Genomic DNA, 16,976 nt, shown 5'->3' with positions numbered 1-16,976 from the left:
GTCGAGTTTGCTGGGAGCTTGGCAAAGCTGGATGTGGCCGGCCAGCCCTGAGACCCTTTGCCCTGGTGCCAGGCCCTGATGCGGGAGCTGGAGCTGAAGGAGAAGAAGATCAAGGAGCTCCAGAGTGCTGGGGACCGGCTGCTGCGGGAGGACCACCCGGCCCGGCCCACGGTGGAGGTGGGGCTGAGGGAGCCACCCAGGGCTCCCTGGGCAGGGGCGGGGCTGCAGGGGGGCCATGCTGGGCCCCCAGGTGGGGCAGGGCAGGGACTGACAAGGACCTGCTGCCCTGTAGTCCTTCCAGGCGGCCCTGCAGACGCAGTGGAGCTGGATGTTGCAGCTGTGCTGCTGCATCGAGGCACACCTGAAGGAGAACGCTGCCTACTTTCAGGTGAGAACTGGCGCTCCCCTCCCCACTGTGGCTCAGTGGCGCCTTGGAGGAGCCCCTGGACCCCCTCAGCAGCTCCAATCAGGAACCCTCCTATCTGTTGCCAGCTGCTACCTGCAGCCTGACCGGGGCCTTAGACAGGGATGCTCCCCAGGCCTCCTGGGGGCTTTGCCACTCCGTCCTCAGTGCCCCCGTCTTGGGCCTGCCCTGGGAGAGCTGTGGGCTAGGGCTCTGGTCCCAGGTAGCCTGGCGTGACCCCCTCCCACTGCCCCAGTTCTTCTCAGACGTGCGGGAGGCCGAGGGGCAGTTGCAGAAGCTGCAGGAGGCGCTGCGTAGGAAGTACAGCTGTGATCGCTCCGCCACCGTCACCCGGCTGGAGGACCTGCTGCAGGATGCCCAGGTGAGGGAAGGGGTGTGCAGGGGCGTGTCGGGAGAGGCTGGCCTGGAGTCTGGGCTGCATGGATACCCTGGAGACTGGGGCGGGGGGAGCAACTGGAGGGGCCAGCAGGGGTTGGGAGGCGCCACGGGGGGTGTAGAGGTCAGCTGACGGGGGAATGAGGCAGGGTGTGGGGAGCCAAGAGGCAGCCGTTCTGAGCCGGGCCACCCCCATCTCCACAGCTACAGAGCTAGTAGAAGCCTGAAGTCAGCAACTATTGCCAGCCCTTGTACTGTAGAAGGGGCACCAGCTGTTTGGCCTGAGATCTGGAGTGGGCAGAGTGGAGCTGGGCTTCGTGCTCTGGGGGCAGGAGTGGAATCACCCAGGAGGGTGGGGGCACAGTGGGGAGTGACAGGGAAAAGGGATTGGAGGCTGGAATGGCCTCTGAGATCGGCAGGGCTGGGCCTGGGGAGAGCCAGCAGCTCCCAGGTACATCCTACAGCCTGGCCTCCGCAGAGGGGTGGGATGGGAGGAGGCAGTGACCTTCTGCAGCCCGCAGGGGAGGGGCAAGGGGCGAGGGCATTGTAGGGGCCAGAGCGTAGCTGCGGACATGGTGGGTGAGCTGGGGTGAGAGGAGGGTGCCCTATCTGGGTTGGGAAGGAGCGAGGGCACATGGGTCTGCTTTGGGGCCAACCCCCAGGGCCCGTCCCAGCTACACGTCCTGCTTTCAAGTGCCGCCAGCCCGGGAGCATCAGGAGGGCCCCACAGGCCTGGTCCAGGGTCTGGGGGTGCCTGGGGCAGGCCTGTGGGTCTCCATGGCCGTTGTCTAGATGCTGCCCCTCCCCCACAGGACGAAAAGGAACAGCTGAACGAGTACAAGGGGCACCTCTCGGGCCTGGCCAAGCGGGCCAAGGCCATCGTGCAGCTGAAGCCCCGCCACCCAGCCCACCCCGTGCGGAGCCGCCTGCCCCTGCTGGCCGTGTGCGACTATAAGCAGGTGGAGGTGAGGGCAGGCCCAGGCTCCACCAGGGGGCGTGACCAGGCAGGGCACGGTGTGGCCGTGTCCTCACCAACTCTACCCATTCCAGGTAACCGTGCACAAGGGTGACGAGTGCCAGCTGGTGGGCCCTGCGCAGCCGTCCCACTGGAAGGTGCTCAGCAGCTCCGGCAGCGAGGCCGCCGTGCCCTCCGTGTGCTTCCTGGTGCCCCCGCCCAACCAGGAGGCCCAGGAGGCTGTCACCAGGTGGATGGCAGGGGCTCAGCAGGTGGGGGGTGGACGGCGGGTGGGACGCTGGTGATGCTGACTGTAGGCCTGACCTGCCAGGCTGGAGGCCCAGCACCAGGCCCTGGTCACGCTGTGGCACCAGTTGCACGTGGACATGAAGAGCCTTCTGGCCTGGCAGAGCCTTCGCCGTGACGTGCAGCTCATCCGCTCCTGGTCCCTGGCCACGGTACACCTGCCCCCCAGCCAGGGGCTCTCTGGGTGGGAGGAGGGGAGGGGCATTCTGCAGGGCACAACCGCCTCGCCCGGCACTTAGCCCCACATGCTTCCCCCAGTTCCGCACCCTGAAGCCAGAGGAGCAGCGCCAAGCCCTGCACAGCCTGGAGCTGCACTACCAGGCCTTCCTGCGGGACAGCCAGGACGCAGGCGGCTTTGGGCCCGAGGACCGGCTGATGGCCGAGCGCGAGTACGGCTCCTGCAGCCACCACTACCAGCAACTACTGCAGAGCCTGGAGCAGGGTAGGGCATGGCAGGGCTGGGGTGGTTGGGCTGGTGCGAGGTGGGCAGTGGAGTGACCCGGATGTGTTCCCCAGGTGCACAGGAAGAGTCTCGCTGCCAGCGCTGCATCTCTGAGCTCAAAGACATCCGGCTGCAGCTGGAGGCCTGTGAGACGCGCACCGTGCACCGCCTGCGGCTGCCGCTGGACAAAGAGCCGGCCCGGGAGTGTGCGCAGCGCATCGCTGAGCAGCAGGCAGGGGTTGTCCCCACCCTGTCCAGTCCCATCCCTCTCCCCAGCCCTCTCCCCACCCTCCCTCCTTCGGCCCTCAAGGGGCGCTGTGTGCTGCGCCCGGTGGTAAGTGCATTCCCACTCCTGTCTTTGCAGAAGGCGCAGGCGGAGGTGGAGGGACTGGGTAAAGGGGTCGCCCGGCTCTCCGCCGAGGCCGAGAAGGTCCTGGCCCTGCCAGAGCCATCACCTGCGGCCCCCACGCTGCGCTCGGAGCTGGAGCTGACGCTGGGCAAGCTGGAGCAGGTCCGCAGCCTGTCTGCCATCTACCTGGAGAAGTGAGTGCACCTGGCCACAGGCGAGGCGCTCGGGTGGGCTGGGAGGTGCTGGCCAGGAGGTGGGAGGCCCAGGCTGGGGTGGCGGCCGCAGAGGTGGTGAGAAGAGTTCAGGGCTGCGTGCTCTTCTACAGTGGTGGCCGGGGGACTTCCTGGTGATGAGATTTGGGTGTGGGGAAGAGAGAGTGGAGCTGGGTGGTGGCTGCTGAGTGAGGTGGGGAGGCTGTGGATCTACTTTCAGTGGCGTAGTAAAGAATTCTGCACCCTGCCTCTTGTCTGTCCTGTTCCTGGCCTGGACTTAACGGCCTCTGGCATTTATTTCCGATGGGTTATGTCATAGTCTTTTCCTGTGTTGCAAACCACATGTCCAGCCCCTATCTACTCTTCACAAAACCAACACAGTGATAGGGCCGCCACTGTCTGTCACAGGGTGCCATTTCCACCCTAGTGTCCCCTTTACCCGGTCTTGGGCTGCGAGGGCTGAGAACTATGCTTTCAGGCCCTGTGGGCACCAGGACACCGCTGTCATCCAGCCAGTGGGCTCTTCCTGTCTCAGGGCCTTGGGGTCTGCCGTTCCTGGCTGGCACACCCCCTCTTCCCTCTTCAGGCTGGGGCCTGAGTGTCCTTGTGTTGCAGAGGCTCCCAGCTTCCTTCTCCCCAAGTCTGTTCTCCCTGAAGCAAGCCTGTGACCACAGGGTCAGCCAACCCCCAGGGTTGGGTCTGGGCTTGGCAGGCAGCACCTTGGGTCGCTGTGGCTCGGGTTCCATCCCCTTGGGCTGTTGCTCGAGCCCCATGTCCTGGCCCTGAGCCGTGCTTTCCCACCAGGCTCAAGACCATCAGCCTGGTGATCCACAGCACGCAGGGAGCCGAGGAGGTGCTCAGGGCCCACGAGGAGCAACTCAAAGAGGCCCAGGCCGTGCCGGCCACCCTCCCGGAGCTCGAGGCCACCAAGGCCTCTCTGAAGGTACTGTTTCCGGGCTTGGACCTCACAGTGGGGTGGGGGTACAGCGGGCCCAGCTGAAACTGCACACGCCCCTCCTGTCCCCAACAGAAGCTGCGGTCCCAGGCTGAGGCACAGCAGCCCGTGTTCGACGCCCTGCGGGATGAGCTGCGGGGGGCGCAGGAGGTGGGGGAGAGACTGCAGCAGCGGCACGGGGAGCGGGACGTGGAGGTGGAGCGCTGGCGGGAGCGGGTCGCCCAGCTGCTTGAGCGCTGGCAGGCTGTGTTGGTCCAGACCGATGTGCGGCAGCGTGAGCTCGAGCAACTGGGCCGCCAGCTGCGTTACTACCGCGAGAGCGCAGACCCCCTGGGCGCCTGGCTGCAGGATGCCAGGCAGCGGCAGGAGCAGATTCAGGCCGTGCCTCTGGCCAACAGCCAGGCTGTGCGGGAGCAGCTGCGGCAGGAGAAGGTGGGCCTGGGTCGGTGGGGACGGGGCGGCTGGGCGTGCCCTGCGGCCGCTGCTCTAACCGCACCGTCCCCCAGGCCCTTCTGGAGGAGATCGAGCGCCATGGCGAGAAGGTCGAGGAGTGCCAGAGGTTTGCGAAACAGTACATCAACGCCATCAAGGTAAGGCCCCGCCGCCTGCGCCAGGCCCCAAGTCCGGGACTGTTGCTGGGGCAGCGGGCTTTCCCTGAGCCTGGGCCATGCCAGGGAAAGCCTGTGTGAGGGTTTGGGGGCTGGGCAGGGGTCACCAGAGGGCAGAGCTGGTGGCTGACCACAGTGCATTCCCACAGGACTATGAACTCCAGCTGGTCACATACAAGGCGCAGCTTGAGCCGGTGGCCTCCCCGGCCAAGAAGCCCAAGGTCCAGTCCGGATCAGAGAGTGTCATCCAGGAGGTAGGGCGGGGCTGAGCCTAGCCGGACGGAGAGCTGGCGGGCCTCGAGTTGCGGCTCTTGCAGGGCTGACCCTGGCTGTATCCCACAGTATGTGGACCTGCGTACGCGCTACAGCGAGCTGACCACACTCACGAGCCAGTACATCAAGTTCATCAGCGAGACTCTGCGTCGCATGGAGGAGGAGGAGGTACAGCCCACTGGGCAGAGGCTGGGCGGAGGGGTCTATCTCACCACCTGTTGCGGCCCACGCACAGCCAGAGGAGCTGCCTGAGGCCACTTCTCATGGCCCTCCCCACTCTCCCCGCTGGCGCTGCCAGCACCCTCTGCCCCCAGCTCAGCCTGCCCCACCTGTGGCCTGCCCCCTGGCCTGGCGCGGCTACACTGCTCCCCCACAGTGGCTGGCGCCGCCTCTCCTCCCTCGTGAGCGTCCCCTCTGCAGTCCTCTCTGCAGCCTCCTGTGTGCTCTACCTTGGCGTTCTGCGTTGGCCTCTCCGCTCAACCCTTTGCTGCCAGAAGTCGGGGGTGTTGGGTTGTGGGGCTAGGGAGGGGTCTTCCAAGGCACCCACCTGTCGGCTTCTCCTTTCTGCGTGGCCCTGAATCCTCTTCCGAGCTGGCTCGGGTCTGCCCTGCTGTCTCCACGCTGGCCGCCTCGCCTCACCCCGCCCCACCCAGGCTTCCCACCCTGGTTGGGGAGAGGGGTCCAGTGGTGGGAGCCAGGCCCCTGGTGTCCAGCAGAGCTCAGGCAGGGCTGCGTGCTGGGCGTGGCTCACAGGTTCCGAGCTCGTGCTTTGCTCTCTCTCTCCCCGTCCGTCTGTCTCCATCGCCTGTCTGCGGGAAGAGGGGAGGACGCCTGGGCCTCCTTCCCCAGGCTGGTGAGCACAGTGGGGCCGGCTGCGATCGCTGCCCGAGTGCCCTGGGCGGGTGCACGCTGTCTCCTCCGCCGGGCTGGGGCCTCTGTCTTCCCCGACCCCTGCTCCGCGCTGTCTTAGTGAACTGTGCTGGTGCGTGCCCTGTGAGCGCTGGTGCCTGCCCGTGTTCACACTCTCTCTGCTTCTCTTCTTCTCTCTGCTGTGGCCGCAGAGGCTGGCTGAGCAGCAGCGGGCAGAGGAGCGCGAGCGGCTGGCCGAGGTGGAGGCTGCGCTGGAGAAGCAGCGGCAGCTGGCCGAGGCGCACGCCCAGGCAAAGGCACAGGCGGAGCGGGAGGCGAAGGAGCTGCAGCAGCGCATGCAGGAGGAGGTGGTGCGGCGGGAGGAGGCGGCAGTGGATGCGCAGCAGCAGAAGCGCAGCATCCAGGAGGAGCTGCAGCAGCTGCGGCAGAGCTCGGAGGCAGAGATCCAGGCCAAGGCCCGGCAGGCAGAGGCAGCGGAGCGCAGCCGGCTGCGCATTGAGGAGGAGATCCGCGTGGTGCGCCTGCAGCTGGAGGCCACTGAGCGCCAGCGTGGTGGGGCCGAGGGGGAGCTGCAGGCCCTGCGTGCACGGGCGGAGGAGGCGGAGGCACAAAAGCGGCAGGCACAGGAGGAGGCCGAGCGCTTGCGGAGGCAGGTGCAGGACGAGAGCCAGCGTAAGCGGCAAGCAGAGGCGGAGCTGGCCCTGCGCGTGAAGGCCGAGGCTGAGGCAGCGCGCGAGAAGCAGCGGGCCCTGCAGGCCCTGGAGGAACTGCGGCTGCAGGCGGAGGAGGCGGAGCGGCGGCTGCGGCAGGCCGAGGTGGAGCGGGCACGGCAGGTACAGGTGGCCCTGGAGACGGCTCAGCGCAGCGCAGAGGTGGAGCTGCAGAGCAAACGTGCCTCTTTCGCGGAGAAGACGGCACAGCTGGAGCGCTCCCTGCAGGAGGAACACGTGGCGGTGGCGCAGCTGCGGGAGGAGGCTGAGCGGCGGGCACAGCAGCAGGCCGAGGCCGAGCGCGCGCGTGAGGAGGCGGAGCGGGAGCTGGAGCGCTGGCAGCTCAAGGCCAATGAGGCGCTACGGCTGCGGCTGCAGGCGGAGGAGGTGGCGCAGCAGAAGAGCCTGGCACAGGCTGAGGCCGAGAAGCAGAAGGAGGAGGCGGAGCGCGAGGCACGGCGGCGTGGCAAGGCAGAGGAGCAGGCCGTGCGGCAGCGGGAGCTGGCTGAACAAGAGCTGGAGAAGCAGCGGCAGCTGGCGGAAGGCACCGCGCAGCAGCGCCTGGCCGCGGAGCAGGAGTTGATCCGGCTGCGGGCTGAGACGGAGCAGGGGGAGCAGCAGCGGCAGCTGCTGGAGGAGGAGCTGGCCCGGCTACAGCGTGAGGCGGCGGCGGCCACGCAGAAACGCCAGGAGCTGGAAGCCGAGCTGGCCAAGGTGCGGGCCGAAATGGAGGTGCTGCTGGCCAGCAAGGCGAGGGCCGAGGAGGAGTCACGTTCCACCAGCGAGAAGTCCAAGCAGAGGCTGGAGGCCGAGGCCGGCCGGTTCCGCGAGCTGGCCGAGGAGGCCGCCCGCCTGCGTGCCCTGGCGGAAGAGGCCAAGCGGCAGCGGCAGCTGGCCGAGGAAGACGCAGCACGGCAGCGCGCCGAGGCGGAGCGGGTGCTCGCGGAGAAGCTGGCCGCCATCAGCGAGGCCACGCGGCTCAAGACGGAGGCAGAGATCGCGCTCAAGGAGAAGGAGGCAGAGAATGAGCGCCTGCGGCGGCTGGCGGAGGACGAGGCCTTCCAGCGGCGGCGGCTGGAGGAGCAGGCGGCGCAACACAAGGCTGATATTGAGGAGCGCCTGGCCCAGCTGCGCAAGGCGTCGGACAGCGAGCTGGAGCGGCAGAAGGGGCTGGTGGAGGACACGCTGCGGCAGCGGCGGCAGGTGGAGGAGGAGATCCTGGCGCTGAAGGCGAGCTTCGAGAAGGCGGCCGCTGGCAAGGCGGAGCTGGAGCTGGAGCTGGGGCGTATCCGCAGCAATGCGGAGGACACACTGCGCAGCAAGGAGCAGGCCGAGCTGGAGGCTGCCAGGCAGCGGCAGCTGGCGGCAGAGGAGGAGCAGCGGCGCCGTGAGGCTGAGGAGCGCGTGCAGAAGAGCCTGGCGGCCGAGGAAGAGGCCGCACGGCAGCGGAAGGCGGCGTTGGAGGAAGTTGAGCGACTGAAAGCCAAGGTGGAGGAGGCGCGGCGGCTGCGGGAGCGAGCAGAGCAGGAGTCGGCGCGGCAGCTGCAGCTGGCCCAGGAGGCTGCCCAGAAGCGGCTGCAGGCAGAAGAGAAGGCGCACGCCTTCGCGGTGCAGCAGAAGGAGCAGGAGCTGCAGCAGACGCTGCAGCAGGAGCAGAGCGTGCTGGACCGGCTACGCAGCGAGGCAGAGGCTGCCCGGCGGGCGGCTGAGGAGGCGGAGGAGGCCCGGGTGCAGGCGGAGCGTGAGGCGGCACAGTCCCGGCGGCAGGTGGAAGAGGCCGAGCGGCTGAAGCAGTCGGCAGAGGAGCAGGCACAGGCCCGGGCTCAGGCGCAGGCGGCTGCAGAGAAGCTGCGCAAGGAAGCCGAACAAGAGGCAGCACGACGGGCACAGGCGGAGCAGGCGGCCCTGCGGCAGAAGCAGGCAGCTGATGCAGAGATGGAGAAGCATAAGAAGTTCGCGGAACAGACGCTGCGGCAGAAGGCGCAGGTGGAGCAGGAGTTGACCACACTGCGGCTGCAGCTGGAGGAGACCGACCACCAGAAGAACCTGCTGGACGAGGAGCTGCAGCGGCTGAAGGCGGAGGCAACAGAGGCCGCACGCCAGCGTAGCCAGGTGGAGGAGGAGCTCTTCTCAGTGCGCGTGCAAATGGAGGAGCTGAGCAAGCTCAAGGCACGCATCGAGGCTGAGAACCGTGCACTCATCTTGCGCGACAAGGACAATACGCAGCGCTTCCTGCAGGAGGAGGCTGAGAAGATGAAGCAGGTGGCGGAGGAGGCCGCGCGGCTGAGCGTGGCAGCTCAGGAGGCTGCGCGACTGCGGCAGCTGGCAGAGGAGGACCTGGCACAGCAGCGAGCCTTGGCAGAGAAGATGCTCAAGGAGAAGATGCAGGCAGTGCAGGAGGCTACGCGGCTCAAGGCTGAGGCAGAGCTGCTGCAGCAGCAAAAGGAGCTTGCACAGGAGCAGGCTCGGCGGCTGCAGGAGGACAAGGAGCAGATGGCGCAGCAGCTGGCGGAGGAGACGCAGGGCTTCCAGCGGACACTGGAGGCCGAGCGGCAGCGGCAGCTGGAGATGAGTGCTGAGGCTGAGCGCCTCAAGCTGCGTATGGCTGAGATGAGCCGCGCCCAGGCCCGCGCTGAGGAGGATGCCCAGCGCTTCCGGAAGCAGGCGGAGGAGATCGGTGAGAAGCTGCACCGCACAGAGCTTGCTACGCAGGAGAAGGTGACGCTGGTGCAGACACTGGAGATCCAGCGACAGCAGAGTGACCACGATGCTGAGCGCCTGCGGGAGGCCATTGCTGAGCTGGAGCGTGAGAAGGAGAAGCTCCAACAGGAGGCCAAACTGCTGCAGCTCAAGTCTGAGGAGGTACCACCCCCTCTCCATGCGACAGGCGGGTGGGCCTGGGGATCTGCTTCGGTGGGTGGTGGGTGCTCCCGGGCTGGCGGTCCCTGATCACACCCTCTTCTTCTGCAGATGCAGACGGTGCAGCAGGAACAACTGCTGCAGGAGACGCAGGCCCTGCAGCAGAGCTTCCTCTCTGAGAAGGACAGCCTGCTACAGAGGGAGCGCTTCATCGAGCAGGAGAAGGCCAAGCTGGAGCAGCTCTTCCAGGACGAGGTGGCCAAGGCACAGCAGCTGCGTGAGGAGCAGCAGCGGCAGCAGCAACAGATGGAGCAGGAACGGCAGCGGCTGGTGGCCAGCATGGAGGAGGCCCGGCGGCGGCAGCATGAGGCCGAGGAGGGCGTGCGGCGCAAGCAGGAGGAGCTGCAGCAGCTGGAGCGGCAGCGGCGGCAGCAGGAGGAGCTGCTGGCTGAGGAGAACCAGAGGCTGCGTGAGCAGCTGCAGCGCCTGGAGGAGGAGCACCGGGCCGCACTTGCGCACTCAGAGGAGGTCACTGCCTCTCAGGTGGCCGCCACAAAGACCCTGCCCAACGGCCGGGATGCACTTGATGGCCCCGCGACAGAGGCAGAGCCGGAGCACAGCTTCGATGGCCTGCGGCAGAAGGTGCCAGCCCAGAGGCTGCAGGAGGCCGGCATCCTGAGTGCGGAGGAGCTACAGCGGCTGGCACAGGGCCACACCACAGTGGACGAGCTTGCGCGGCGGGAAGATGTACGCCACTACCTGCAGGGCCACAGCAGTATCGCAGGGCTGTTGCTGAAGCCCACCAATGAGAAGCTGAGTGTTTACACCGCCCTGCAGAGGCAGCTGCTGAGCCCTGGCACGGCCCTCATCCTGCTGGAGGCTCAGGCGGCCTCAGGCTTCCTGCTGGACCCGGTGCGGAACCGACGGCTGACTGTCAATGAGGCTGTGAAGGAGGGCGTGGTGGGCCCTGAGCTGCACCACAAGCTGCTGTCGGCCGAGCGCGCCGTCACTGGCTACAAGGACCCCTACACCGGGCAGCAGATCTCCCTCTTCCAAGCCATGCAGAAGGGCCTCATCGTCCGGGAGCACGGCATCCGCCTGCTGGAGGCCCAGATCGCCACGGGTGGCGTCATCGACCCCGTGCACAGCCACCGCGTGCCCGTGGACGTGGCCTACCGGCGCGGCTACTTCGACGAGGAGATGAACCGCGTCCTGGCGGACCCCAGCGACGACACCAAGGGCTTCTTCGACCCCAACACGCACGAGAACCTCACCTACCTGCAGCTGCTGGAGCGCTGCGTGGAGGACCCCGAGACGGGCCTGCGCCTTCTGCCGCTCACGGACAAGGCGGCCAAGGGCAGGGAGCTGGTCTACACCGACTCCGAGGCCCGGGACGTCTTTGAGAAGGCCACTGTGTCCGCGCCGTTCGGCAAGTTCCAGGGCAAGACGGTGACCATCTGGGAAATCATCAACTCGGAATACTTCACAGCGGAGCAGCGGCGGGACCTGCTGCGGCAGTTCCGCACGGGCCGGATCACGGTGGAGAAGATCATCAAGATCATCATCACGGTGGTGGAGGAGCAGGAGCAGAAGGGCCAGCTCTGCTTCGAGGGCCTGCGCAGCCTGGTGCCAGCCGCCGAGCTGCTGGAGAGCAGGGTCATCGACCGCGAGCTCTACCACCAGCTGCAACAAGGTGAGCGCTCTGTGCGAGAGGTGGCCGAGGTGGACGCTGTGCGGCGGGCCCTCCGGGGTGCCAACGTCATCGCAGGCGTGTGGCTGGAGGAGGCAGGGCAGAAGCTGAGCGTCTACGACGCCCTGAAGAAAGACCTGCTGCCGTCCGACGTGGCTGTGGCCCTGTTGGAAGCCCAGGCTGGCACCGGGCACATCATCGACCCCTCCACCAGCGCCCGGCTGACCGTGGACGAGGCAGTGCGCGCCGGCCTGGTGGGCCCCGAGTTTCATGAGAAGCTGCTGTCAGCCGAGAAGGCTGTGACGGGATACAGGGACCCCTACACGGGGCAGAGTGTCTCGCTGTTCCAGGCCCTGAAGAAGGGCCTCATTCCCCGGGAGCAGGGCCTGCGCCTGTTGGACGCCCAGTTGTCCACGGGCGGTGTCGTGGACCCCAGCAAGAGCCACCGCGTGCCCCTGGATGTTGCCTGCGCCCGAGGCTTCCTGGACGAGGAGACCAGCAGGGCCCTGTCAGCACCAAGGGCTGACGCCAAGGCTTACTGTGACCCCAGCACAGGGGAGCCGGTCACCTACAGCGAGCTCCAGCAGCGGTGCCGGCCCGACCAGCTGACTGGGCTGAGCCTGCTGCCGCTCTCAGAGAAGGCTGCTCGGGCCCGGCAGGAGGAGCTCTACTCAGAGCTGCAGGCCCGTGAGACCTTCGAGAAGACCCCGGTTGACGTCCCCGTGGGCGGCTTCAAGGGCAGGACGGTGACAGTGTGGGAGCTCATCAGCTCTGAGTACTTCACCGCAGAGCAGCGGCAGGAGCTGCTGCGTCAATTCCGCACCGGCAAGGTCACCGTGGAGAAGGTCATCAAGATCCTCATCACCATCGTGGAGGAGGTGGAGACCCTGCGGCAGGAGAGGCTGTCCTTCAGCGGCCTCCGTGCCCCTGTGCCAGCCAGCGAGCTCCTGGCTTCCAGGGTCCTCAGCAGAGCCCAGTTTGAGCAGCTCAAGGACGGCAAGACGACGGTCAAGGACCTTTCGGAGCTGGACTCCGTGCGGACGCTGCTGCAGGGCAGTGGCTGCCTTGCCGGCATCTACCTGGAGGACACCAAGGAGAAGGTGTCCATCTACGAGGCCATGCGCCGGGGCCTGCTGAGACCCAGCACCGCTGCGCTCCTGCTGGAGGCGCAGGCGGCCACTGGCTTCCTGGTGGACCCCGTGCGGAACCAGCGCCTGTATGTCCACGAGGCCGTGAAGGCAGGCGTGGTGGGCCCCGAGCTTCATGAGCAGCTGCTGTCGGCCGAGAAGGCTGTCACCGGCTACAGAGACCCCTACTCAGGCAGTACCATCTCCCTCTTCCAGGCCATGCAGAAGGGCCTGGTCCTCCGGCAGCATGGCATCCGTCTGCTGGAGGCCCAGATCGCCACGGGTGGCATCATCGACCCCGTGCACAGCCACCGCGTGCCCGTGGACGTGGCCTACCAGCGTGGCTACTTCAACGAGGAGATGAACCGCGTCTTGGCGGACCCCAGCGACGACACCAAGGGCTTCTTTGACCCCAACACGCACGAGAACCTCACATATAGGCAGCTGCTGGAGCGCTGCGTGGAGGACCCTGAGACGGGCCTGCGCCTCCTGCCATTGAAAGGGGCGGAGAAGGCTGAGGTGGTGGAGACCACACAGGTGTACACTGAGGAGGAGACACGAAGGGCATTTGAAGAGACGCAGATTGACATTCCTGGCGGCGGCAGCCACGGCGGCTCCACCATGTCCCTGTGGGAGGTGATGCAGTCGGACCTGATCCCCGAGGAGCAGCGGGCCCAGCTGATGGCTGACTTTCAGGCCGGCCGGGTGACCAAGGAACGCATGATCATCATCATCATTGAGATCATTGAGAAGACGGAGATCATCCGCCAGCAGGGTCTGGCCTCCTACGACTACGTGCGCCGCCGCCTCACAGCTGAGGACCTCTACGAGGCTCGGATCATCTCCCTCGAGACCTACAACCTGCTCCGGGAGGGCACCAGGAGCCTCCGTGAGGCCCTCGAGGCGGAGTCCGCCTGGCGCTACCTCTATGGCACGGGCTGCGTGGCCGGCGTCTACTTGCCCGGCTCCAGGCAGACACTGAGCATCTACCAGGCCCTCAAGAAAGGGCTGCTGAGTGCCGAGGTGGCCCGCCTGCTGCTGGAGGCACAGGCAGCCACGGGCTTCCTGCTGGATCCAGTGAAGGGGCAGCGGCTGACTGTGGATGAGGCTGTGCGGAAGGGCCTGGTGGGGCCCGAGCTGCACGACCGCCTGCTCTCAGCTGAGCGGGCGGTCACCGGCTACCGTGACCCCTACACTGAGCAGACCATCTCGCTCTTCCAGGCCATGAAGAAGGAGCTGATCCCTACTGAGGAGGCCCTGCGGCTGCTGGATGCCCAGCTGGCCACCGGCGGCATCGTGGACCCCCGCCTGGGCTTCCACCTTCCACTGGAGGTGGCTTACCAGCGCGGCTACCTCAACAAGGACACGCACGACCAGCTCTCCGAGCCCAGCGAGGTGCGCAGCTACGTGGACCCGTCCACCGACGAGCGCCTCAGCTACACACAGCTGCTCAGACGGTGTCGCCGTGACGATGGCACTGGCCAGCTGCTCCTGCCGCTGTCGGACGCTCGCAAGCTGACCTTCCGTGGCCTGCGGAAGCAGATCACCGTGGAGGAGCTGGTGCGCTCACAGGTCATGGACGAGGCCACGGCGCTGCAGCTGCGGGAGGGCCTGACCTCCATCGAGGAGGTCACCAAGAACTTACAGAAGTTCCTGGAAGGCACCAGCTGCATCGCCGGCGTCTTCGTGGACGCCACCAAGGAACGGCTCTCGGTGTACCAGGCCATGAAGAAGGGCATCATCCGCCCCGGCACGGCCTTTGAGCTTCTAGAGGCACAGGCGGCCACCGGGTACGTCATCGACCCCATCAAGGGACTGAAGCTGACGGTGGAGGAGGCTGTGCGTATGGGCATCGTGGGCCCCGAGTTCAAGGACAAGCTGCTGTCGGCCGAGCGAGCCGTCACCGGGTACAAGGACCCTTACTCTGGGAAGCTCATCTCCCTCTTCCAGGCCATGAAGAAGGGCCTGATCCTGAAGGACCACGGCATCCGCCTGCTGGAGGCCCAGATCGCCACGGGTGGCATCATCGACCCCGAGGAGAGCCACCGGCTGCCCGTGGAGGTGGCCTACAAGCGTGGCCTCTTCGACGAGGAGATGAACGAGATCCTGACCGACCCCTCGGATGACACCAAGGGCTTCTTTGACCCCAACACGGAGGAGAACCTCACCTACCTGCAGCTGATGGAGCGTTGTATCACCGACCCCCAGACGGGCCTGTGCCTCCTGCCGCTGAAGGAGAAGAAGCGGGAGCGGAAGACGTCCTCCAAGTCCTCCGTGCGCAAGCGCCGAGTGGTCATCGTGGACCCCGAGACGGGCAAGGAGATGTCCGTGTACGAGGCCTACCGCAAGGGCCTCATTGACCACCAGACGTACCTGGAGCTGTCCGAGCAGGAGTGCGAGTGGGAGGAGATCACCATCTCCTCCTCGGACGGCGTAGTTAAGTCCATGATCATCGACCGCCGCTCCGGCCGCCAATACGACATTGACGACGCCATCGCCAAGAACCTCATCGACCGCTCGGCACTGGACCAGTACCGCGCCGGCACGCTCTCCATCACCGAGTTCGCCGACATGCTCTCGGGCAATGCCAGCGGCTTCCGGTCCCGTTCCTCCTCCGTGGGATCCTCCTCCTCCTACCCCATCAGCCCCGCCGTCTCCAGGACCCAGCTGGCCTCCTGGTCAGACCCCACTGAGGAGACGGGCCCCGTGGCTGGCATCCTGGACACGGAGACGCTGGAGAAGGTGTCCATCACCGAGGCCATGCACCGCAACCTGGTGGATAACATCACAGGGCAGCGACTGCTGGAGGCACAGGCCTGCACCGGGGGCATCATCGACCCCAGCACCGGTGAGCGCTTCCCTGTCACCGACGCTGTCAACAAGGGCCTGGTGGACAAGATCATGGTGGACCGCATCAATCTGGCCCAGAAGGCCTTCTGCGGCTTTGAGGACCCACGTACCAAGACCAAGATGTCGGCCGCCCAGGCCCTGAAGAAGGGCTGGCTCTACTACGAGGCCGGCCAGCGCTTCCTGGAGGTGCAGTACCTGACCGGTGGCCTGATTGAGCCCGACACGCCGGGCCGCGTGCCCTTGGATGAGGCCCTGCAGCGTGGCACGGTGGATGCCCGCACTGCACAGAAGCTGCGTGATGTGGGCGCCTACTCCAAGTACCTCACCTGCCCTAAGACCAAGCTCAAGATCTCCTACAAGGACGCGCTGGACCGCAGCATGGTGGAGGAGGGCACAGGGCTGCGGCTGCTGGAGGCTGCCGCGCAGTCCAGCAAGGGCTACTACAGCCCCTACAGCGTCAGCGGCTCCGGCTCCACCGCCGGCTCCCGCACCGGCTCCCGCACTGGCTCCCGGGCCGGCTCCCGCCGCGGCAGCTTTGACGCCACTGGCTCTGGCTTCTCCATGACCTTCTCTTCGTCCTCCTACTCCTCCTCGGGCTACGGCCGCCGCTACGCCTCAGGGTCCTCGGCCTCCGTGGGGGGCCCTGAGTCCGCCGTGGCCTGAGCCTGCCTGCGCCCACCCCGCTCTGCATGCGGCCCAGCCCGGCTCCCACCGAGGCACTGGGGTCGTTTTCAACGCTTAAAGGTGTCTTCCTCCCAAGTGGTGCCTAAAGTTTAACCAAAAAGACCAGACTAATATATTAATATATATCTGCTGTCCAGACAGCCTGTATCTTGGGGGACAGGGCTGGCCCAGCCCTGCTGGCCGTCTCACCCCCTCGGGTCTCCCCACTCCCCTCTACCTGCCACTCACACAGCCAGGTGCCTTGGAGGGTCCCACGCTGGGCCCCAGCCCACCCTCCTGTCCCCAGGGTTGCCCGTCTGCCTGTCCTAGCTGCACAGGGCAGCTGGGCTCAGCCCCGTCAGTAGAGGGCCCTCAGCCTCTTAGGGCTGGAGCCCTGGGCTGGCGTTTCTGCCCTGGTGTTTCTAGCACTGGCCTGCACGGTAGGCCTTGCTGGGGATGGGGAGCCCCAGTCGGCCTCTCTCCCAGTCTACCCAGAGAAGCCCCTTCCCCATGGGAAGATGAGGCCCTCGGGCCCAGCCCCCACAGTGCTGTCTGATCTGTGCTTTCCAGCTCACCCCCCACACTCACTCCTGAGACCTCTGGCCTCCGGCATCAGCCTCCAGCCTCTGTTCCCCTAGTAAGTGCCTTCCTTGTCGGCCTCTAACCCCAGGCCCTGAGGACCCAGACCCGGTGGGGAGATGTACGTTCCAGCTGGCATGGCTGGGAGCTGCAGACCTGCCCTGGTGGGTCCAGGGGCCCCTTCAGCTTGTGGACCCCACCCTGGGGTGCTGCCTGCCCGTCTCTCTCCCAGGGAGCCCCAGCCCTCTTTGGGCCCAGGGACGCCGGCCAGGCTCTGTGCTGACCGTCCTGTTCCACCCAGCCCTGGCCTCAGCAGCGACCGCCCCTGCCTCCACCTTCCGAGCTTTGCATGTTCCACTAACCCTGGGCGGGTGGCAGGTGGAGGTGTCAGGCTGCTGGCGCCTCTGCAAGGGCAGAACACTAACCTGACCGTGGGCGGGGCCTTGCGGCATCCGCCCCCAATAAAAGCAATTCCAACCTTCCTGTGCCTCCTGCTTTGTGTTTTTGTCTTGGGGTCAGGTGTGTGTCAGGGACAGGGTGGACATTGCAGCCCCGGGCTCCAGGCTCTGAGCTCAGCCACTCTGGCTGGCCAGAGACAGACGTCTATGTGCAACAGAGACCAAGTGCCAGCAGGAGGGCGGCTGAGAGACCCTGGGCAGAGGGGGCAGTGTAGGGCAGGGTGGTGGCCACACTGAGGCTGGGCCTGCTGGGGCCTGCTGCTGGGCAGGT

General features: G+C 66.6%; 1 protein-coding gene across 39 annotated transcripts in view; it reads left to right on the top strand.

Annotated features, from left to right (window-relative positions):
* The window catches only part of PLEC (plectin), a 61,669-nt gene extending 44,941 nt beyond the window's left edge, over nt 1–16,728 (top strand). For 37 of the 39 annotated variants that reach the window (XM_073999716.1, XM_045399339.3, XM_065519824.2 and 34 more), the window contains 16 exons: nt 73–177; nt 293–388; nt 660–785; nt 1,612–1,764; nt 1,850–2,004; nt 2,086–2,212; nt 2,319–2,502; nt 2,577–2,734; nt 2,867–3,045; nt 3,868–4,006; nt 4,094–4,450; nt 4,525–4,608; nt 4,776–4,880; nt 4,969–5,067; nt 5,961–9,341; nt 9,450–16,728. In XM_073999716.1, coding sequence (XP_073855817.1) covers nt 73–177; nt 293–388; nt 660–785; nt 1,612–1,764; nt 1,850–2,004; nt 2,086–2,212; nt 2,319–2,502; nt 2,577–2,734; nt 2,867–3,045; nt 3,868–4,006; nt 4,094–4,450; nt 4,525–4,608; nt 4,776–4,880; nt 4,969–5,067; nt 5,961–9,341; nt 9,450–15,668 — 11,667 coding nt within the window. In that variant the 3' untranslated portion in view covers nt 15,669–16,728. The remainder of the gene's footprint in view (nt 1–72; nt 178–292; nt 389–659; nt 786–1,611; nt 1,765–1,849; nt 2,005–2,085; nt 2,213–2,318; nt 2,503–2,576; nt 2,735–2,866; nt 3,046–3,867; nt 4,007–4,093; nt 4,451–4,524; nt 4,609–4,775; nt 4,881–4,968; nt 5,068–5,960; nt 9,342–9,449) is intronic. The other 2 variants (XM_065519843.2, XM_073999722.1) reach the window with 1 other exon arrangement.
* The last annotated feature ends 248 nt before the right edge of the window (nt 16,729–16,976 follow it).

Source organism: Macaca fascicularis, chromosome 8 (assembly GCF_037993035.2).
Source record: "Macaca fascicularis isolate 582-1 chromosome 8, T2T-MFA8v1.1".
Taxonomy (NCBI): Eukaryota; Metazoa; Chordata; class Mammalia; order Primates; family Cercopithecidae; genus Macaca; species Macaca fascicularis.
Note: the sequence above shows the minus strand (reverse complement) of the source record. Positions and strands in the feature narration are given on the sequence as shown.